The sequence below is a fragment of the Acartia tonsa genome, chromosome 2 (assembly GCF_053477335.1).
Source record: "Acartia tonsa isolate MP-2025a chromosome 2, ASM5347733v1, whole genome shotgun sequence".
Lineage (NCBI taxonomy): Eukaryota > Metazoa > Arthropoda > Copepoda > Calanoida > Acartiidae > Acartia > Acartia tonsa.
The window spans coordinates 24,642,801-24,666,785 of record NC_137261.1 but is presented as its reverse complement, the minus strand read 5'-3'; the positions used below and the strand labels follow the sequence as shown (position 1 = coordinate 24,666,785).

At 30.4% G+C, this 23,985-nt stretch overlaps 1 protein-coding gene across 1 annotated transcript in view; it reads right to left on the bottom strand.

Moving 5' to 3' along the window:
• Window positions 1–12,024: 12,024 nt before the first annotated feature.
• Window positions 12,025–23,985, bottom strand: part of LOC145307260 (monocarboxylate transporter 14-like) — a 41,720-nt gene continuing 29,759 nt past the window's right edge. Inside the window, exons 10-18 of the mRNA XM_080149632.1 lie at window positions 22,315–22,414; window positions 21,499–21,594; window positions 19,782–19,838; window positions 19,382–19,457; window positions 17,098–17,187; window positions 14,628–14,693; window positions 14,268–14,363; window positions 13,804–13,899; window positions 12,025–12,315 (exon numbers count right to left, since the gene is read on the bottom strand). Coding sequence (XP_080005758.1) covers window positions 12,083–12,315; window positions 13,804–13,899; window positions 14,268–14,363; window positions 14,628–14,693; window positions 17,098–17,187; window positions 19,382–19,457; window positions 19,782–19,838; window positions 21,499–21,594; window positions 22,315–22,414 — 910 coding nt within the window. The 3' untranslated portion in view covers window positions 12,025–12,082. The remainder of the gene's footprint in view (window positions 12,316–13,803; window positions 13,900–14,267; window positions 14,364–14,627; window positions 14,694–17,097; window positions 17,188–19,381; window positions 19,458–19,781; window positions 19,839–21,498; window positions 21,595–22,314; window positions 22,415–23,985) is intronic.

Genomic DNA, 23,985 nt, shown 5'->3' with positions numbered 1-23,985 from the left:
AAATTAAAAATCTCTATCTCATTTTCTTCAATGGGTTGAGGTTATTGTACAGGAGAAAAATATTTAGCAATTTTCAACAAATTATGCCTTAAAAACTTTTTTTTCCTTAGCATATGAGTTTGGGAATATTAATAAATTAACGCCAAATTTCAAGGTTATTGTTTTGACTAAATAACTTTAAATAACAGTCGGAGTACGCTTATAATTAGAATCGTAATTAAAAGATCTTAAAATTATATGAACATTTGTTACAAAAATTATTAATACTAAATTCTAATCTTAAACTTTGGTTTAATATTGACATCTATTGAGAGCAAATATACTCAAAACAATCTTTATAATGCCTTAATAAATAATATTTAATTAATAATATTTTTTGAGTTAACCTTTTAAATATTTTATATAACATCTATATTTAAAATTATGAAATATGTATGTATTCGTTATAAAATATCTTATTTTTAAAAATCTTTTAAATTAAAATTGGAATAAAATTTTCGGATCATATGAAGGAAATGAAGTCATTCCTTAAAAGGACAGAAATTTCATTGCAAAAAGGACAGAAATCATCTTCCTTTTTCTCAGATAAGTAAAATATTGACAAAAATCACTCTCCTTTTTCTCACATATCTGAAAAAGAAAATAAAAATCACCTTCCTAAATCTCACTTAATCTTCCTAATCCTAAGAAAATTAACCTAGTTCCTCCAAATTCTACCTTTTCATAACAAAGTCTACCTTTTCCTTACACATTCTCACTTATTCTCAGATAACCTACCTTATTCTAAGAAATTCTTCCTAAATCTAAGAAAATCTACCTTACTCCCCCAAATTCTTCCTTGGTTTCCCAAATTCTTCCTTATTCTTGGAAATTCTATGTTATTAAAAAATTCTTCCTTGTTCTAAGAAAATCTACCTTATTCTCGCTAATTATTCCTTATTCCCCCAAATTCTACCTTATTCTAAGAAATTCTTACTTGTTCTAAGAAAATCTACCTTATTCTAAGAAATTCTTCCTTATTCTAAGAAAAACTACCTAATTCTCCCAAATTCTTCCTTATTCTAAGAAAATCTACCTTATTCTTCCTAATTCTTTCTTATTCCCCCAAATTCTACCTTATTCTAAGAAAATCTTACTTGTTCTAAGTAAATCTACCTTATTCTGGGAAATTTTTCCTTATTCTAAGAAAATCTTCCTAATTCTCCCAAATTCTTCCTTATTCTAAGAAAATCTACCTTATTCTAACAAATTCTTCCTTATTCTAAGAAAATCTACCTTATTCTAAGAAATTCTACCTTATTCTTCCTAATTCTTTCTTATTCCCCCAAATTCTACCTTATTCTAAAAAAATCTTACTTGTTCTAAGAAAATCTACCTTATTTTAAGAAATTCTTCCTTATTCCAAGAAAATCTACCTTTTTCTAAGAAATTCTTCCTTATTCTAAGAAATTCTACCTTATTCTAAGAAAATCTACCTTATTCTAAGAAATTCTTCCTTATTCAAAGAAAATCTACCTAATTCTCCCAAATTCTTCCTTATTCTAATAAAACCTACCTTATTCTAAGAAATTCTACCTTATTCTAAGAAAATCTACCTTATTCTAAGAAATTCTTCCTAATTCTAAGAAAATCTACCTTATTCTAAGAAATTCTACCTTATTCTAAGAAAATCTACCTTATTCTAAGAAATTCTTCCTTATTCTAAGAAAATCTACCTTATTCTAAGAAATTCTTCCTTATTCTAAGAAATTCTACCTTCTTCTAAGAAAATCTACCTTATTCTAAGAAATTCTTCCTTATTCTAAGAAAATCTACCTTATTCCCCCAAATTCTTCCTTATTCTAACAAATTCTTCCTTATTCTAAGAAATTCTTCCTTATTCTAACAAATTCTTCCTTATTCTAAGAAATTCTACCTTATTCTAAGAAAATCTACCTTATTCTAAGAAATTTTTCCTTATTCTTAGAAAATCTACCTTATTTTAAGAAATTCTTCCTTATTCTAAGAAAATCTACCTAATTCTCCCAAATTCTTTCAATATATAGGGGTCCCAAACTCAAAAACAAAGTTTCAGCGCGATCCGACTACCCGTTCTTGAGATACAGTGACCTGGTGTCCTTGGCACTGACGTTGAGATTCGGGAAATGGTTCGAATCCTTAGTAAAATATTTTGGCCCTTAGTCAAAATTTTGAAGAAAAAATACCCAGGTGGACAAATAATTTTGATCAAATATTTGAAAATTAGTGTCAAAACATTTTTGGACTATAACCAAATTTACTAAGGATTCGAACCATTTCCCAAATCTTACCGTAGGAACCAAGGACACCAGGTCACCGTATCTCAAGAACAAGTGGTCGGATCGCGCTGAAACTTTGTTTTCGACTTTGAGACCCCTATATATTGCAAGAATTTGGGAGAATTAGGTAAATTTTCTTAGAATAAGGAAGAATTTGTTAGAATAAGGAAGAATTTCTTAGAATAAGGAAGAATTTGGGGGAATAAGGTAGATTTTCTTAGAATAAGGAAGAATTTCTTAGAATAAGGTAGATTTTCTTAGAATAAGGTAGAATTTCTTAGAATAAGGAAGATTTTCTTAGAATAAGGTAGATTTTCTTAGAATAAGGAAGAATTTCTTAGAATAAGGTAGATTGTCTTAGAATAAGGAAGAATTTGGGAGAATTAGGTAGATTTTCTCAGAATAAGGAAGAATTTTTAAGAATAAGGTAGATTTTCTTAGAATAAGGAAGAATTTCTTAGAATAAGGTAGATTTTCTTAGAACGAAAAAGAATTTGGGAGAATTAGGTAGATTTTCTTAGAATTAGGAAGAATTTCTTAGAATAAGGTAGATTTTCTTAGAATAAGGTAGAATTTCTTAGAATAAGGAAGAATTTCTTAGAATAAGGTAGATTTTCTTAGAATAAGGAAGAATTTCTTAGAATAAGTTAGATTTTCTTAGAATAAGGAAGAATTTGGGAGAATTAGGTAGATTTTCTTAGAATAAGGTAGAATTTCTTAGAATAAGGAAGAATTTGGGGGAATAAGGTAGATTTTCTTAGAATAAGGAAGAATTTCTTAGAATAAGGTAGATTTTCTAAGAATAAGGTAGAATTTCTTAGAATAAGGAAGAATTTCTTAGAATAAGGTATATTTTCTTAGAATAAGGAAGAATTTCTTAGAATTAGGTATATTTTTTTAGAATAAGGAAAAATTTCCCAGAATAAGGTAGATTTACTTAGAACAAGTAAGATTTTCTTAGAATAAGGTAGAATTTGGGGGAATAAGAAAGAATTAGGAAGAATAAGGTAGATTTTCTTAGAATAAGGAAGAATTTGGGAGAATTAGGTAGTTTTTCTTAGAATAAGGAAGAATTTCTTAGAATAAGGTAGATTTTCTTAGAACAAGTAAGAATTTCTTAGAATAAGGTAGAATTTTGGGGAATAAGGAATAATTAGGGAGAATAAGGTAGATTTTCTTAGAACAAGGAAGAATTTTTTAGAATAAGGAAGAATTTGGGAGAATAAGGTAGGTTTTCTTAGAATAAGGAAGAATTTCTTAGGATAAGGTAGATTTTCTTAGAATAAGGTAGAATTTCTTAGAACAAGGAAGAATTTGAGGGAATAAGGTAGATTTTCTTAGAATAAGGAAGAATTTGGGGGAATAAGGTAGGTTTTCTTGGAATAAGGAAGACTTTCTTAGAATAAGGTAAGTTATCTGAGAATAAGGGAGAATTTGTGTAATTAAGGTAGAATTTCTGAGAATAAGGAAGAATTTGGTAAAATAAGGTAGATTGATTAAACATGGTTGTATTAGTGAGGAAAAGGAAGAATTTCTAAGAACTAGGAAGAATTTGTAAGATGGTGGACAGAGGTCACCTTCCTTTAGTGAGAATTTGTAAGATAGTGGACAGAAATCACCTTCCTTACTGAGAATTTGTAAGAAAAAGGAAAGGAAATAGCCTTCCTATACCCAAGGAAAGGAATTTCTGTCCTTTTTAGGAATGACTTCATTTCCTTCATATGATCCAAATTTTCTTTATATTTGGAATCTAAATAATAAACATCTATCTGCAGTGCAAGCAAAAATTTGTCAAAAGTCAGCTTTAAATACTTATGTGATTTTCATTATTATTGGTAATTCCAATTAATTTGTAATAAAACAAGGATGACAACATCTATAACAGCGAAGCTCCAAAATAAGAAATAAGGATAACTCTTGTAGAGTGTCAGAACTTAATAAGCCGAAAATTTATTTTTAAAACTAAGCAAAATTAAGCATTCATTTGTTCAAAATTGCTTAAATACTGAATACTGTATAACTAAGGACATACTTTTATTTTTTTGATTTAATTATAGAGATGCTTAGCTTATAATATTGGACCTTGTTGTACTAGGATTCAGCATTCCAAAAATCAGATGAATAAGATAGTTATATCATAAAAAATTGTCGTAAAAAGGTTAAAAATTAACATGTTTTAAATTAACGTAAGGACTTTCTGATAACGAAAAGATTCACGTAAAGAGATATCTGTTACGGATGGACGGACAGGCCCTAAATATAGAAAAGCTTCGCTTTTGAAAATATCAAATACTCAGACTGGCGTATATTTTGTTGTTGTTCTTGTTGTTTTAATTCTCATACCTAACTTATGACACCTCAAAAGACATACACTAAAAACCCTTTACATCATAATTTCACACAAATCTAGAATTTAATGAAAAAGTTTTTGTGAATATTTCTGTGAAAGAATTAAGAATTGCGGCAGCTTTAAACTTTTTTATCTGAAAGTTTCATTTTATGCAGGAAGGAAGTTGTATTCTAAAAATATTTATTTTGTACAGAGAAATAAAAAATCGTTCCATGTTTTTGGCTGTCGAAACAAAGTGAAAACCAATTTTCAAAAATATTTTAAAATTTCTTTAACTCGCAAAATTTATTTTAAAGAATCAGATTTTTATGTTCAGGTTAAATTTTACTAAGTTATGGGTTACGATCACCAGAATTATAGATGAAGTATTTTTGTCAAATTGTTAATGTAGTTGTATTTTTGGTAGATTTTATTTCTTATCCATCCAATTATTATAGTTCATTTACAAAATTACATTAAATATTGTCATTTATACACCTTTTCAAAAGATATTCTTACATTTTACAAAAAAAAACATTTAGTTGTATTTCATTGTACTCCTACTCTTACAATTGATATGCCAAGCTTGACATAACAGCAGGTATAATTTAAATCATATTTTAGTATGACGCAGTGTTGAGTCGAGATTTGAACTGACGACGAGCGGATGCTCTATTTGTTAAGCCAGTGTTGCGGGCTTCCTTACCCATTCGTGGGTTCTATTATCTCATTCTTATTTGCAGAGCGTATACGCAGAGATCTAAAGGGATAAGACAATGGCCGATAAATTGGCGTAAATTCCCCATGTTAATACACAAAATTTAACCTTCTGTAGATCATAATAAGTGGTTGAAACGTTTGGACACTTAACTTAATAAACCAACCAATCAAAATTCATTAAAACTCCCCAAAGTTGTTAAATCAACGAATAAGAAAACTTGATTTTATAACTTTGGGGACTAGTGTGATAAACAGCCCATTGTCCCATTTCTCTCTGGCGTATACGTCATAATTCTTTTCAGTTAAAACATTAGCTTTTCATAAAAGCTGTATGTGTCCATTATTTTATGCATCACTTAAAATTTAGAGGATAAAAGCTTAGTAGCACCTGGGAATTTTTTTACCTTTTTTCTGTTCTGTTTTTATATAATACTGGTCACTGTGGGCTACAATTGAATCAAGACAAAAGTAAGTGCCGAGCCCTGGGACCTATGTAGGGTGAAAATAGACATCAATCCTTGATGATTCCAGGTGGAGACAAAATATTTCAGCGGGGTCTTTTGGTTTTTTTTCAATTTTAAGTTCTGAAAAAAAATTGAAAAAAATATGAAAATCTTTAATAAAAAACAAACAAAAAATAATTTTCAATATTTTTTTTCACAAAAAGATTCAAACAACTTATATAAATACTGTAAGCTTTAAAAAAATCACAATTTTCAAATTTAGACTTTCAATAAAAAGATTTGTAGAAAAAACCTAGCAACAAATTCTAACATATTTCTGATCAACATAGCAATAAAACATCTTTTGCAAAATCTTTATCATCAAAAATAAATAGCACTTACTAAAGACTTTTTTTCATTTAAACTTATACTTTTCACATTAATTAACTTTAAAGATTGAATTTTTTAAAAAGAAAGGTTGCGTGATTTTTTTATTCATAATTAATTGCCTAATTTTGAGATTCAGATAAAAAACTTTACTACTTTATATTAATTGATAATCTACTAGCAGCGGCTACGCCTCTAGAGGCATATGAGGCCATTGGGTTGGGGGGGAAGTCGAACCCCCCTTACAATTACAGTTTTTTTTAATGAAAAAGTTAAAAACATTTAATTTGAGAGTTAATTCTCTTGGGATAGTGATGGTACCCTTCCCCAAAATAGTAATAAACCTTACCACGACATATAAGAAGCTACCATGTAAAGGAGAACCATATTGGTTCAGTGGTTAGTGAGATCCCTTGGTGCACACATAGAACCTGTTACTTTATTATAAAGATACATATATACACAGAAACTCTACAATCAGAGTATGTCTGTTTGTTCATCCGTCTGTATAAAAAAAATACAGAATATATTTTTTTTGCTAAAGCGGCTACGCCCTTAGAGGCCTTTAGGGGCACTTAAGAGGGAAATAAGGGGTTTAATTCTACAACTATATTTTTATTTTAGGCTTAAAAAGGAAAAGTTTTGTTTGTGTGTTGTGGTCCTTTTTTAAGGGGCGATTTCTCTTCTCTTTCTCAAAAAAAGTTGTGAACCTTCCAAGGACCAATGAGAAGCTACATAGTAAAGTAAAAAAAGAACCATATTAGTTCTTAAGCATCAGAAAGATGGACAAACAGACATCAATCTATTTTGTATCATAAATAGTGCTTTAAAGCAGTGAGAGAAATATCATCTGGAAAAAAAAATTTTCCTATTGTTTAAAAGTTATATCCCTGTATAAAAAAGATAGGATGTCTGTGTGTTTTTTCTGTCTGTGCCTAAAGTTCTTGCTAACCACTGGACCAATTTAGTTCTTCTTTATTGACCTATCTTTTAGACTGATAGGATCAACATATTAAGGAGTAGTTTAGTGTCTATTAATCCTTATATAAAAGTAACAGTTTCTGTGTCTGTCTGTTTGTGTGTGTGTGTGTGTGTGAGGGTGTCTGTCGGTACCGAAGATTCTTTGTAACCGCTTAACTGATGTAGTTCTCCTTTTGGTTCCAGCTTTTCATGGTCCTGAGAAATTTTGAGTTTAGAAAAAAATGAGTTCCTACCCAACACTTTTAAAAAAACTTTTTCTTTTACATACTATAACTGAAAGTAGGGGAGGGGTCAACTTCCCCCCACTTATCAAGGGCCCCTAGATGCCTCTAGGGGCAAAACCGCTAGTGATAAAATAATTTTTATCTTGAATTTTGATTAAATTGTTCTTTTTCCATTTAATAAAATATAATTGTAATTATCAACCTCAAAGAATATCCAGAATTAGGTAATTGGATTTAACAAGGGAAAAAGACAACATCCATAATTAGTGAAGCTGTTAAGTTTAAAAGAATACAAATAAAGAAAATAGCAAGTGTAATATACAGATGCAAAGATATATTAATCAGAGCGAGATGGGACAATGGACTGTTTATTACACTAGTCCCCATAGTTTAATATAGCAATTTGTTATTCGTTGGCTTAACTACTTAGGGGACTTGTTGCGATTTTTGTTTGGTTGGATTATTAAATTAAGTGCCCAACGTTTCAACCATTAACTGAAACATACAGAAGGGTTATCCATGTATCATATTTGGGAATGTAAATCAATTTAGCGGTCATTGTCTTATCCCTTTAGATCCCTGAATAGTAATTAACAATGATCAATGGTTCTTTTTTTCTATGTAGCTTCTCATTGGTTCTTGGAAGTTTTATAACTTTTTTTGGGAGGGTACCTCCACCATCCTAGGAGAAATCAACCCCTAAAAAAGGACCCCATTTCACACACAAAAAATAACTTTTTCTTTTTAAGTCTAAAATAAAAATCTAGTTGTAGAATTCAACCACTTCTTCCCCTCTCAAGTGCCCCTAAAGGCCTCTAGGGGCGTAGCCGCTAGTACCAAATAAATATATTCTGTAATATTTTTATACAGACGGATGAACAAACAGACATACTCTGATTGTAGAGTTACTGTGTATATATGTATCTTTATAATAAAGTAACAGGTTCTATGTGAGTCTTTGTGCACCAAGGGATCTCACTAACCACTGAACCAATATGGTTCTCCTTTACATGGTAGCTTCTTATATGTCCTGGTAAGGTTTATTACTATTTTGGGGAAGGGTACCATCACTATCCCAAGAGAATTAACTCTCAAAAATAAATGTTTTTAACTTTTTCATTAAAAAAACTGTAATTATAAGGGAGGGTTCGTCTTCCCCCCCAACCTAAGGGCCTCATATGCCTCTAGAGGCGTAGCCGCTGCTAGTAGAGTATCCCATGATATAAAGCAGTAAAGTTTTTTATCTGAATCTCAAAATTAGGCAATTAATTATGAATAAAAAAATCACGCAACCTTTCTTTTTAAAAAAATCAATCTTTAAAGTTAATTAATGTGAAAAGTATAAGTTTAAATGAAAAAAAGTCTTTAATAAGTGCTATTTATTTTTGATGATAAAGATTTTGCAAAAGATGTTTTATTGCTATGTTGATCAGAAATATGTTAGAATTTGTTGTTAGGTTTTTTCTACAAATCTTTTTATTGAAAGTCTAAATTTGAAAATTGTGATTTTTTTAAAGCTTATAGTATTTATATAAGTTGTTTGTATCTTTTTGTGAAAAAAAATATTGAAAATTATTTTTTGTTTGTTTTTTATTAAAGATTTTCATATTTTTTTCAATTTTTTTTCAGAACTTAAAATTGAAAAAAAACCAAAAGACCCCGCTGAAATATTTTGTCTCCACCTGGAATCATCAAGGATTGATGTCTATTTTCACCCTACATAGGTCCCAGGGCTCGGCACTTACTTTTGTCTTGATTCAATTGTAGCCCACAGTGTGGTTTAATTTTTATTTTGCAAGAGGCACAATAATAAAATATTTTATTTGATTGTCTTGCTTCCTTTTTCGTAGAACATTATGTAAGAAGAACAGCAAAGTGTAATATAGTAAAACTATATACAATCAAGAGCTAACAATGATTTTTGATAATTGGTTTAGACGTTGTCATCATAAAACACTAATTAACATTTCAATAGATAGCTAATAAAATTCAAATCAATAACAAAGTATTCATCTTTCAAAGTTCTTTGGAAGAATAATCGAAAATACGGACATATCGTTGTAATAGAGTATCTGCTCTTGCAATAAAATACTTAATATGCTGCATCGTCAAATAAGCTAGAGAGAAAAACTGTCCCATTCTAATATGGGTCAAGGAAATCATCAAATTTTATATTATTTTATAAGGAACAGAGATTTAGAATATAAATTGTATATATAGTCCATTTTGATGTTAATTTTAGAATATAGACACATGATATTTAAGTATTAAAACTTATTGTTTGCCAAAATGTCGAAATTAATGTTATGTAAATTATAATATCATGTTGCAAGTCTCTAGGTCCATTTCATAACTAACCATAGATTTAAATTTCAAAAAAATATTTTTCCATGACTGGTGATAATATTTTTTCAAGGAGCTATTTATCAAATGAGGATAGAGTTACTCTACCCTAAACTATATTATTATTATTTTTTTCTACGACTTTTATGAAGCTTCTATGCAAAGCAAAACTCAATTGGTGATGCGTTTAGCTAAATGTCTCAGAGAACATTAATATATACACTAATGGATATAGAATATACGTGGATATATTGAAGAAAATATCACTTTTCCTTGCTAATATGAACCTCATTTATTGATCTGTTCGTTCATCCAGTGGGAGGGGAGCGGATGGGGGTAAAGGTGGTATTGTTTTTTTTTAGCCAGCTGCAAGCATTACTTTATCAGAGTACATAAAAATCTTGTGTAACATACAAGTAATAATATATCGATTCACACATCCTACCTCTTTTAAATAAGAAACCATTATAATGCCCTACGGTGATACAGGAAACAAAATTAAAAGGAATTTCTTTTTGAATCTATGAATAAATATATGTGTGCTATGATATACTATTTGTATTTCTTAATCTTTATCTCATTTCTTAAGTCTCTAAGAAAATAAACTGGTATAAATTATTCAGTAAAATCCTGAGTTAGTGAAAAGAAATCTGAAAAGGGATTTAAAATTTTTTTTTACAGTACCAAATATCTTATTCTTCATGCAAGATTGGTTGATTTAATCAGAAATTGTCAAAATTATCAAAAAACTTATAACAGAACCAAAGAAATGACATACAATTTCAAATGCTTTTTGTCTACTCTAAGCATATTCCAAAAAAATATTCACATATGTAGTAATCTTTTATTCTATTAACCTTATTGTCAAAATCAATTTTCATATAACAACAGGAAAAAAATTTATTCAAATCTCCCAACGAAAATTCAGAGTATCTATCTCCTACAAGATTTATTTTTAGTTTAGTTTATGTTAAGAGATGCATTTGGAATAGCACATTATCACAAACATTCACACAAGGTTAAAATCAATATAATAAAGAGGCACCACAGTGGGATAGTCATGGATATTATCACAAACATTCACACAAGGTTAAAATCAATATAATAAAGAGCCAGCACAGTGGGATAGTCATGGATATTATCACAAACATTCACACAAGGTTAAAATCAATATAATAAAGAGGCACCACAATGGGATAGTCATGGATAATATCACAAACATTCACACAAGGTTAAAATCAACATAATAAAGAGGCACCACAGTGGGATAGTCTTGGATATTATCACAAACTTTAACACACGGTTAAAATCAATATAATAAAGAGGCACCACAGTGGGATAATCATGGATAATATCACAAACATTCACACAAGGTTAAAATCAATATAATAAAGAGGCACCACAATGGGATAGTCATGGATAATATCACAAACATTCACACAAGGCTAAAATCAATATAATAAAGAGGCACCACAGTGGGATAGTCTTGGATATTATCACAAACATTAACACACAAGGTTAAAATCAATATAATAAAGAGGCACCACAGTGGGATAATCATGGATATTATCACAAACATTCACACAAGGTTTAAATCAATATAATAAAGAGTCATGGATATTATCACAATCATTTACTTTACACAAGGTTATGAACACTTTTAGTCAATGCTTTACCGTCGATAAAAACTCTTGAAATTACAATTCGAACGAAATACTTTTCGGATGAAGGCTTGTCCCTATTCCTGCTTCATATAACCCGTTTCTTTTAAATAAAAACTGTTAGTTTTAAAACTGCCACTTACCATCTTACTTATATACATTTTAAATTAAGATTCTGTTTCACGAGAAAAACAAGATTTTTACATTTTACTTTTTACATTTTAACTTTTTCTTTTTTTGTAAGAATACAAAAGATTAAGTTACACATGTTTAAGTGCTTTTAACACATCTTACTTCACTGTGAAATAAATATTATTCCAGAATGGCTCTGAATCCGATTAATTTCTGTTGGATTGATAAAAACCGGTTCAGAGACACATTTTATTGGCCACTATGTCTAGTGGTCAACAAAACATAAATTACTCCTATAATTTTTAAAATTCTCAATTCTCCTATAATATAATTAGGCTTATAAATCAGAAAAATTAAACATTTTAACACGTTGAATGATTTATGTCGACTTTATTATATCAATTAAAAGTTGTCTTGACTGACTTATTAACGGCTTAAATCTGCTATAAGTAACCACTTCGCAAAGCATCCTTCTATCCTATAAAAAAATTAACATTCTAGAAATATCAAAAATAATATTCATTTATTTATAAATCACATACATAATATCTCATCTATTTTAATATTACACAGGTCTTTTAGTAAAATTATTTAAACTCTTGATTTCCCGTTTGAGAATAAAAAGCGCTAGGAAGCTAAAAAGTCCGGATATTAGGAAAAATGCGGCAGACACCATAAATGAGTAGAAATAGCTCTGAGTGGCCTCAAAAACTGCACCACCAATTGGTGGGCCAACAATAGCCGCGGCGCCTCGGAACATTGTCACCACGCCGAAGGAGGTAGTCAGATTTTCAATTCCTTAATAAGAAAAAGAAGTTAAAATATTGACACTTTTAATCTTATAAATTCAAAATTACCGCTATCCTAATTATTTCTAAAGAAAAATCAGCAGTATTTTTTTAAGTGGGGTGGGGAGGGGGGGGGTAGACTTCCCCCTCATCACTTACCTCCATGGCCCCTAGAGGCCTCTGGTTACGTAGCCGCTAGTTACAAATAAAGTTATTAAAAACAAGGATGACAACATACAATAGAAGTGATACTTAACAAATCTGACTAATATTTAATATAGAAAGTCTAGATGTCCAATCTATTAATTCGACCAGAAAGAACACATTGTAGGAACAATACCACCAAATCAGAAAGTTATAATTCATTATTCTGGCGTCTAGAAATATGTAGATTATCAGTCATACAGAAGGAGACACGTATATTAAAAAAAATTTTTGCTTTAAATTACAATGGTTTTAAACCATTAAATATACAGTTTAATAATAAATTCATTAAATAAAAGTTTAAAACATAAAGTTTGTACAGTTTTTAGTGGACAAATTTTCCGATAGTTTATGACAGGGCTCGGCAGCCACGCGTAAGCCGCGTGTTTGCCTCAGTGAAATCGCAATATTATGAATTTAAAATCCAGCTGGATGTTTTTAAACCTGTTCTAAAATAGACAATTCATCTTTTCGAAATTTTGTTTTTTGCACACAAGCTGGTTTAAATTCGAGGCTGATGCGCGGCTGCCAAGCCCTGGATTTTCCTGATTATCTGCACATGCCAATAAAGTTTCCTACATCACATATCTGTCTTTAATTTCAAAGCTTTTAGTTCTAACCATTGAATAATTTATGTTTTCTAAAATATTCTTTACAAACAAAGCAGTCACTTTCCCTCAAAGTGCCTTGTCGAGCACTGAACCCCCTTTCCTTTATATAAAATTCATATGAAAATTAGGTTGGGGGATTGTCTGTTTGTTCAGTGCTGGATCTTTAAATCATTTTAGTGATGAGCCAGATCGGGGTAAGCCAACTTTCCACCAATGAGAGCACAGCATTTTATGAAATGCCGCGCTGTGATTGGCTGAAATTCGACTCACCCCGATCTGGCTCACCACTAAAATGATTTAAAGATCCAGCTCTGGTTATATTGAGCAAAGTAAGGCCGCACAGCAATATGGCCCCCACTATAATATGGCATATGTGGTTAGGTATAAAGAAAAAAAATAAGGGCGAAGGTTTCTGTGCTTGCTTGACACTTTAAGGGAAAGCACCAGTAACTATGTTAGGACTTTTGTTTGTTAGAATCTGGGGCTGCTTTAAAAAATTTTATTTTATATTTAAATAAAATCAAAATCCTAAAAAATATTCATTATATTTTTTATACCTTAATATCTCAGATAAGGAAACGGTGTACTAGAATGTTTTTGTAGTACCAATGAATGAATCTATTCTTGGCCAATACTTATGGCACTTATAATCTACCTGATACAAAAAAAATAAAAATTGTTACCTACAAGATCCACGAGCATAATTGAAGTAAGAGCAATGTAAGCAGCTACTACAAGACCAAATATAACCGCCAACACCAGAAACAGCCAGTAATCCTAGGTATAATATCTTTAAGTTGTTAATTCTTTGACGATTAAAAAAGATTATTTGGCGGTTTAGCATAGAAACCACATCCCTTAATCTAATATTAATTTTAAGAAATGGAGAGGAAAAGTATTTTTTCGAGTGAATGTATTTAACTTTAGGATAGGTAATTTTTAAATTATAAACAAGGGGATTTGATTGAGATTGCTAGACTCTTTGAAGGAAAAACTAGTAAATTTACAATTAAAATTTTTTTGGGTGTCAAATTTATTAATCAGAGTTCCGCCCCCCCCCCCCCCATTCCCATTTCAGTAAAATAGCGTAAAACCTACAGATAAAAACGCTTTTTCGAATTGTTTAAAACTTTTAAGATATATTCCTGAATAAATGGAAAGATTGCCACACAGACAGCTGACAGAACCAAGGAGGTACTGCACAGGCACAGTGGGTCTGCCCATGGACGGTCAGCTATGAAACCTGTTATAAAGTAGAGTATTAATAAGAGAAAAGGAAATACGTCGGAAAATATGTAAAAAACTGAATTGATAACGTCTTTAACAATGTATAACCTACAAAGGAAGTATGAACCACCTAACAATTAAAAAAATAAACTATTATTGCATAATACAAGCAAACAATTAACTTTTACATTAAGCACTGAAATGGCCATAAACCTTAAGTTGACAAACACATTGTATAAAAACACATCCTGCTACTTTAACATATTTTAACATATTTTACCTGTTAGTATACGACCAACTGTGTTTGATATTCCAATTACTGAAAGTACCATAGCAGCTTGCTTCTCTGAAAAAAAATCTTATGATATGTTCCGTAAACATCATGTTTAAATGGTAATTTCAAGCTGGTGCTTTCCCTCAAACCGTTTTTTGGACGACCGAATCGCTTATTTTTTATAAAAGCTTGCCCCTAAAGACCTACATGGGTCCTTGTTTTAGTTTTAAAAGGAAAAATTTTAAAAAGAAAATATTTTTTTCCTAGGGGTGATTTCTCTATGAGAAACCAATCAGCAATATCTTTCGGTACACAAACAGACAGACACATATCCTGTTACTTTATTATGAGGATTATAGATGTTAGCTGCGTTGAGATACGGACATACAGACATTAAAGTAATATATAAATTTATTATACAAACCAAAACCTTATTATATATTAGCTTTGCATCTAATAATATTAAGTACACAGTAACGTATACGGAATGTAAAACATAAAATTTTTATGGGTGAAATGCAATAACTTTTTCCAGCAGTTAAATGTGCAATGTTAAAATTCATGTTTAATTCATTTTTTTCTAGTATGGCTTCGAAACCGATTAACATCCGCTGGATTAAAACCGGTTCTGAACTGAAAAAGCATGTATCGTAATTTATTATAGACAATTTTCGACGAATAACAAAAATTAAAAAAAAACGTAACATCAAAGCCAGTTTTTTAGTCCAAGCCTGCGGCCCTTTTGGGCTAATAAAACTAAAATCAATCTTAGGATTTTTAAAATTTACTATCAGCGGAAAGCTGTCTATAGTACGATGCTATAAATGCCTATTCTAACCCTGACCCATTTTTTTATTTTATAGAAAGAAGTAATGAAATGAATGAAAATAGAGTAGTGAGATGTGTAAATCCCAATCGAACTTTTGTGTGCTTGAAAATAAAGCGGCTAGAAGCTGTCAAAGAGTTGCAGTGAACCAACTCTTGCCTCTAGATGAACACACTTTTTAGTATGTGAGCTAGCCCAAGAAAAATATAGTATATTGCTGTGTTTTACGCAGAAAGGAAAGAATAGGTATGTCAGATTGTCATGTTCTCTAATAAAGTGAAACTTGCAGCGGGATAAAATAACAAATGCTCCTCCAACCACCAATCTACCATCTCCTTCCCTCCTACTGGATGAAAGAACTGACCAATAAACTAGTTCCATGTTAGCAAGCTAGATTGATGACAAATTTTCCCCTGTCATGATATCCACGTTAATTTTACATCCATTGGTGAAAGGGGCATTTGTAGTAAGTATTTGTAAAAACAATGTCGCATTCGTTGGCTTAAAAACACCAAAGACTTTACTTAAGTCTCGGTTGGTTTGTACACAATACAACCCAGCTGATTTAGTGTTCAAACTTTTCGACCAATAAGTTTAATATAGAGAAAGGGTACCTTTGTTCCTCATAATTTTGGGTATGTAATTGGCCATTCCTAAAAATCCCTGATTTTTACGCCAGTTTTTAAAACAGAATTAACCTACAAATTTTAGAACATTACATATGCATGCAATTTTATCTCCCCATAAAATCATAATATTAAAATGTAATTTTTATGCAGAATTAGCTTTTTTAAGACATTGACATTTTGACATTTTTTTACTAATTGTAAAGTTAATACACAATTTTTTAACAAAGGTTGAATTACAGTTGTTATTCTATTAAACCATAATTCCATTCCATCCCGAATTCCTTGTAAAAGATTTGTGATTAATAAAAAGCACTGTCATTCCCTCTTAATAAAAATGACAAAGTTGTAAATTGTCTTAAAACTCAGTTTATTAGTCTCTGACTGTTATTTGGCAAGCTAATACAATTTGCTTTGTCTTTTTTACTTCAGGGACATAAAGGGATAGGACAAACGTTAAATATTTGCTGTAAAAGGTATTTTCTAACATGTACCTCATCAATTACCTCATACGGGAGGTGACTCTGTCTATGACATTCAAACGCCATGTCCAACAACCCAGGATAACTAAGGGAAGCCAAATGTCTCTTTAACAGTGAAAACACCCCGGGTATTAGGTTAAGTAACACCCATCTGACAACCAACTCTTTGGTAGGATGGTCTTTGTCTGAAAAGTCCTAATTGTGCATGGAAATGAGTTGCGCCTGTTTGGGCCAAGACATTCCCTCTACTTTAACTATTAATGTCGTGCACCTGACATAGTAGCATTAGGAACCATTTTTAACCTCCTTAGTTATGACGCGTTGTTAAGTTGAGATTCGAACCTATCATCTCCCCGACGTCGAGTGGATACTCTACGTGTTGATAATACTAATATGTAATACTATTGCATTCTTCCACAATGTTGGGTGAGTAAATTGTCAATAAACAAACATTAATAATTATAGAGTAGGCTTGCTTAAATAACCTGTACATATGTTAAAAATTGAGGAGAAGCTTTGCTCAATAAAACGTATTTTCTAACCTGTTATGCCTTCTTGTGCCTCGACTAGGCTGGGTAGATAGATAAACGGAATATAAAACCCGAGGAAGCCAAAAATATTGCTCACTCCAACTGAAAATAAAGATTTAGTGGCCAATTTAAGGAGTAATTTTACCCTGTTCTTATACTACTACAGGGACAGGGATATATCATCTGAAATATAATTTAGGGAGTAATTTTACCCTGTTCTTATACTACTACAGGAACAGGGATATATCATCTGAAATATAATTTAGGGAGTATTTTTACCCTGTACTTATACTACTACAGAAACAGGGATATATCACCTGAAATATAATTTAGGGAGTATTTTTATTCTGTTCTTATAATAGAAAATAGTTTATGTAGTTCTACCACAATTCCTGGAACAGAACTTTAAAAAAAACTCTTATCAAACTAATCCTTCTAACAGTCAAAAAGGATTATCTTTTAGATTATTAGGATTATCTAATGTCTCTATATTTTCTCTCTTATAATATATCCATGCCATGGAACGGTTAAACTTTTCCTATTTCTAACACATTACCTAAAATTAAACACATAAGCTCTTCCAACATTTACAAAGACATGTAATCTCAATATCAGTGTGACACAAGACAAAGATGCAACTTCTCTGTCATTTTCTTGTTTAAGCAAAGAAACCCCTTCCTCTTTATTCCAAGTAAGGTTAGGGCATCTCGGTATGAGTCCCCGCAGAGGTTAGGCAATATTTATTTTCGATTTACTTTAAAATATACATATTGTATTTTTTTTTTACATATTTAAGTTTCAAAAATGGCTGTTATGTAATGTAATATTTATGATATCAGTAAGACTATGACTTCAGATCCAGGTAGAGTCACACATCTATGGTAGAAAGTTTTGTCAATATATAGCATATAGGACAATACGTAAAAATGGGTATACAACAAAAATGTTAGATTATATAAAAGTTTGATACCCTATTCTCCTAAGATAGGTAAGCCTGGTGTGTATGTGTAGCTATAATTTCTTAGTATTGGAGTAGGACGGAAAACAGCGTAAAGTACCATAAAAAAAATGACGTCATACAACAAAATGACCAATGATAGGCCAATATACAATGTAATTGACCAATGGTAAAATCTATACTGGCCATTAGGGCCATAGCTAAAGGTCCATGTTAGAATGTGTGGTAGATAGGCCTATCTTTTAGGATCATATGTAAATCTATTTTGAGATAAATACATGTGATTTAATAAAAATTACATATTTTTGGGACACCTGCCATCTACATACATACATGTAAACTAATTTAATATGTATTTGAGGGTCAAGTTTATGTGAGGAGTACAAATATGTATACTTTATGATATGGAGGTACACTTGTGTAATTTCAAATTTTGTATTCATAACCAAATTTATTCATATCAATCAAAGGAAAATATAAGATACTAGCTTTCGCCCCTAGCCTCTAGGGGCTTTACCCGGAGAGGTATAATTACATCTTCTATTATCTACCCAGCCGAAAAAAATGCGAATGGATCGCAAATTTTCGCAAATAAATGGCAAATTCGTAAAAGAATTGAAGCCTAAAACTATGGATAGTTGAATTTCAAGCAAGAATGATAATATCCAGAAGTAGTGAAGTACCGGCAATATACCCTTTCTAGATGCTAGGAGCTCAGCTGCTAGTATTTAATAATAGTTATTTCTCGCATCGTATTATAAACGGCTTTCCGCGGATATAGAATGTACAATTATAAGATTAAAACTAGTTTTTTAGCCCCGAGATGCCGAAGGCACGGGCTAAAAAAACTGGTTTTAATCTTATGATTGTACATTTCTATATTCGTAGAAAACTGGATATAATACGATGCTAGACATAGTTTTTTCGTATGGATGAGAACCGGTTCCTATCCACCGGATTCGAATGAATACGAGAAAGAATTTAAATTGAGGGTTGTATCAAATGCTATGCTAATGTCAAACTGCCATAAAATCAGAATTATTTTACGGAAAAGTAAACCTGGTCAAGTCATAGACAGAATCAAGTTATCCTAAACATAAATATAAATAACAGGACAAGATAATAAGAAATAGTAGTTTTTCATTCAATTAATCATTTAATTGCACGATATTAGTCCGGGAGTTGAATCTTGCTTTTCATAGAAATAAGTTGGGCTATTCAAAATCACTTTGGTACTATACCTTTTTTTAGTAATTAACTTATGTGCACAAATTTTAAAATCTTCAGTATGTTACAAACTTGGAAACAAGAGCTATTTACAAAAAAATAAATGCGTACCTAATAAAAATTTCGGATCTTTAAGTAATGAGAAGTCCATCATTGATTTCAATACATCCACTATTGAGTTAGAATCCTAAAAAAAGACAAAATAAGATATTATTTTGAAGCATGGATTAACTTATGAGAATAGGGTGTAGATAATATTAAAATGTGATTATAAGGTTCTCCATTTCTTTTTTTCAATGTTTACGCTCCCACTGTGCATGCAAGTGACTGGTTTGAATACATAAATTATAAAAAAAAATTTTAACCTTAAAAAGTTTACTTTTATATATGCCTTGATTTTCAAAACTTATCTATAAATGATATTTTGTTTTTATCAGACGTTTTATTTGAAAATATTATGTATATCTTATAAGGGAAAAACAAAAAAATGAAATTAATTAAAAATGTTTACCTTCAGTTCAACGTTGGTAAGTGAAGCTCTTGAGAGACAAGTATGTAGTGTTCCATCCTTAGTATAACAAGGATAATTATAATAAGATATGTTAATAAGTAGCGCAACTATAATATATATCTTAATAGACAAGTATGTAGTGTTCCATCCTTAATATAACAAGGATAATTATAATAAGATATGTTAATAAGTAGCGCAGCTATAATATATATCTTAATAGACAAGTATGTAGTGTTCCATCCTTAATATAACAAGGATAATTATAATAAGATATGTTAATAAGTAGCGCAACTATAATATATATCTTAATAGACAAGTATGTAGTGTTCCATCCTTAATATAACAAGGATAATTATAATAAGATATGTTAATAAGTAGCGCAACTATAATATATATCTTAATAGACAAGTATGTAGTGTTCCATCCTTAATATAACAAGGATAATTATAATAAGATATGTTAATAAGTAGCGCAACTATAATATATATCTTAATAGACAAGTATGTAGTGTTCCATCCTTAATATAACAAGGATAATTATAATAAGATATGTTAATAAGTAGCGCAACTATAATATATATCTTAATAGACAAGTATGTAGTGTTCCATCCTTAATATAACAAGGATAATTATAATAAGATATGTTAATAAGTAGCGCAACTATAATATATATCTTAATAGACAAGTATGTAGTGTTCCATCCTTAATATAACAAGGATAATTATAATAAGATATGTTAATAAGTAGCGCAACTATAATATATATCTTAATAGACAAGTATAAAGGCATCCATAAATATAAAAAAACAATGATGATTATCAAATTAGTCTATACTTGGCGGAGAACTTTTAAGTTTTGAAAAAATATAAACAATATAAAACAACATTATTCATTCCTATAGAAAATTAATTTATTTTTTCTGCTATTGCTTGTATTTTTAAATTTCCTTTAATTTTGTATATGCACAAAACCCCCATTTAAAAAAATAAATTGAAAATAAGGATGGGTAGATTTTGTGTATATATGATTTATACTTAAGGTCAGGTAAGGTTTGGTTATAATGGGTACAGGTCCTACAAGATTCAGTTCCCCCGCAGTGGTTTCCCATATTATTTATAATTTGTTTAAATCATAATTGAGGGGGGGGGGGGTTATGTGTCCCCTTGGAATTTTGTGGGAAAGCACCAAATTTTATTTATTAATAAAAGGTATAATAATACAGTAAGTGTATTTCTTGAAATTAAACGTCAATCACGTTAAATTAATACTTAAGTTTTAATATTGTTTTTATATTTGTTTTCTTAAGAAACTATACTAGTACGTTAAGAAAATATTTTTAGAAGAAAAAATATCTTTTAGAGACATTGAATTTGATTTAAACAAAACTTTTCCATGAGTTTTTAAATGAATAAATAACAAGAGATTTTTGTTTTCTGCTACTTGGCTGTGTTAATATTCCCGACACTATTGGATAATGTTGGAATACCCAATTGAGAGGCTGCACAAGGTCCTTGGGATGGGGACATACAGTCATGTAACCCCTTACCCCTCTAGTGTTTTACTCTAATTACAACTAATTACACTAACTAGCTTTGAAGGTTTTAATTTTAATTTCTCCCCTTTCATATAAAATTTTGCAATACTACATTAAAATTTAATACCCTGTCTATAAATGTTTATCATACCCTCAGACAAAGGTCGTGCAATAAAAATCTTACCTTTATGGATACATAGCTGGCTCTGTTAGGTCTGACCACAATTTCCCCCTCCATATCAAAGTTTGTCATACTCCCAGAGAAGAAAATATCCTTTCTGAGATTCACAAATATTGCATTTTATATATGGTTAGGTCCTATCCCTAAACCCTGCGGATCCTAAATAATATTGTCTTTAAAATTTTTGCAAAGAGAAGCAAACAATCCAATATCTTATTTTTTCTTTAACGATAACAATTTTACTAAACCGTCCTAACTAATATTGCTTATTCACTTCTACCTACAAGATAACTAATTTAAAACACTATGGAAAAACCTTCTTACTTAAAAACAAAATAAGGCATTTCAATTGCTCATTTGCAGAAATAAACAATATTTTTTAAACAGATTTTATAACTGGCAGATCAATACAAAAAACCTAAAAATAGCAAAAGGTGTATTAAAATGTTAAAAAATATTCTTGTATGTACTATTGAAGAAATTCTGTAGAATTGTAAAGAATATTGAAAATTAAAATTTTTACTTAAGATTCACTTGAATATATAACTATCTTGTTTTAAGTAGATCACATAATTTCCTTAATTATAAATTTCTTTAAAGTTCTTACCATACCAGAAGTGATTATGTTTTTTTGCAATCAAGTGTGTGAACATATATATTTTTTAGGTTTTAATGCCATACAATTTCAAACAAGGTTTGGTTTTGAGTTCATCTCAAATTTGAAACTGCAAGGGTTTAAATTTCAAAATGATTGACATACATACATAATTTAACAGGTCTTGTAAAGTAGCTCCACTAAATCAAATGCAATAGTTTCCTTGAGAAGGGTCTGGCGAGTTTGGTCTGGCTCATCGAGGGTTTGAAGGAGGCCGTGGACACTGACATTGACAGAGCTGACAAGGAGGGTTCCAATCTAGGCCTGGTAAATAGATAAATATATCATTATATGTATACTTTGAAGGAGGCATAGATAATATGATATGATAATATGACATAGATAGAGTGGTTCCAATCTAGTCCTTGTAAATATATAGATATATTATCATATGGATGTTTAAAGGAGTCTGTTAATACAGACATCGACAGAGCAGATAATGATGGTTTAAATCTGGTCCTGATAAATAGAGAGATAAATTATCATATGGATGCTTTAAAGGAGTCTGTTGATACAGACGTTAACAAAATAAATAATGATGGTTCCAATTTGATCCTGTGAATAAGATGATGATATTCAGGTTCTTAATTCAGCAACCACCACTGAACCGATTGTGTTCTACATCTTAGGAAAACTTCACAAAGGTGACCTAAGGTTTTAGGCTTTTTTTTAAATTAAAAGATTAAGGAACACAGTAATAGTGTCTGACTGATTATGACGTAACAAAAGAAAATTAGCCAATGAGAGGCCGTTATTGACCAATGGTAAAATTTATAGTGGCCTCTCATTTGCTATTTTTTTTTGTTACGTCATAATCAGTCAGACACTATTACTGTGTTCAGATCAAGTCGTTAAGATGGGTTTAGGTTTTTCATGGCCGCACTTTCCCTTTGAAAACAGGGCCCTTTTATTACAGGGGCGCATCCGCTTTTTGTTATATAAGTAGTTTATTTCCTTTTTTAATAAAAAATACTAATAATATGCACATAAATAAGCATATTAAACATAAGCCTATTTATTTTAACATATTTGATCTTTAATCTAGCATTAACTTTATAATATATGTGTAATCAATGATGCTTACATGGTATTCATTTAGATTCTCTAAACTATTATGATAGCAATATTTATATTAGAGCAAAAATCAGCAATTTTTTTTACTCCTAATTGAATCGAAATCTTTCCCTTATACTTACAATTTTATTGTTAGACGAACGCCTAGAATATACACCTTGAATGGTTAGTAGGAGTTGTAAATTTATTTTTGATTAACAACCTCCAGACGACTACCCTCTGATAGTATAACGTTATTCTAGAACTATTGCATATGAATGCATTGCTGCCCTATCTTTTAGCCGATGCATTCTCCATTTTAACACTACTACTTAACTCTAATTATCACGTATTTCACACATATTAATAGCCTAAAATCGGTAAAGTGCCTATTAAAAGCACTTTGAATATTTAGAGTCTGATAAAAATCCTACTGGGCTGCTAACTTTGCTAATATAAAAGTATATTTTGATGTACTTTTGTATGAACACTTAATATGTTTTCTATGCAAATTTATGCATTCTACAGAAATAATCACTAAACACTCGCACTAAATACAGTTCAAGCTTTATATACTATCATAAAATCCTTATTCATTAGTGTGTTTTTCTAATATAAGATCTTTAAAACCGCTGCAAAGTAAATTTTCAAGGAAGCTTTGCAAGAGGAGAATATGCGGTTTGTATAAAAGTGACTAGTCGAGCTCAGTAACCCACTTACCTCATCTCGAATTAATTTTCAATTGAGGGGGAGTGGTGTAATTTTTTGGGAGTAATTTTTTA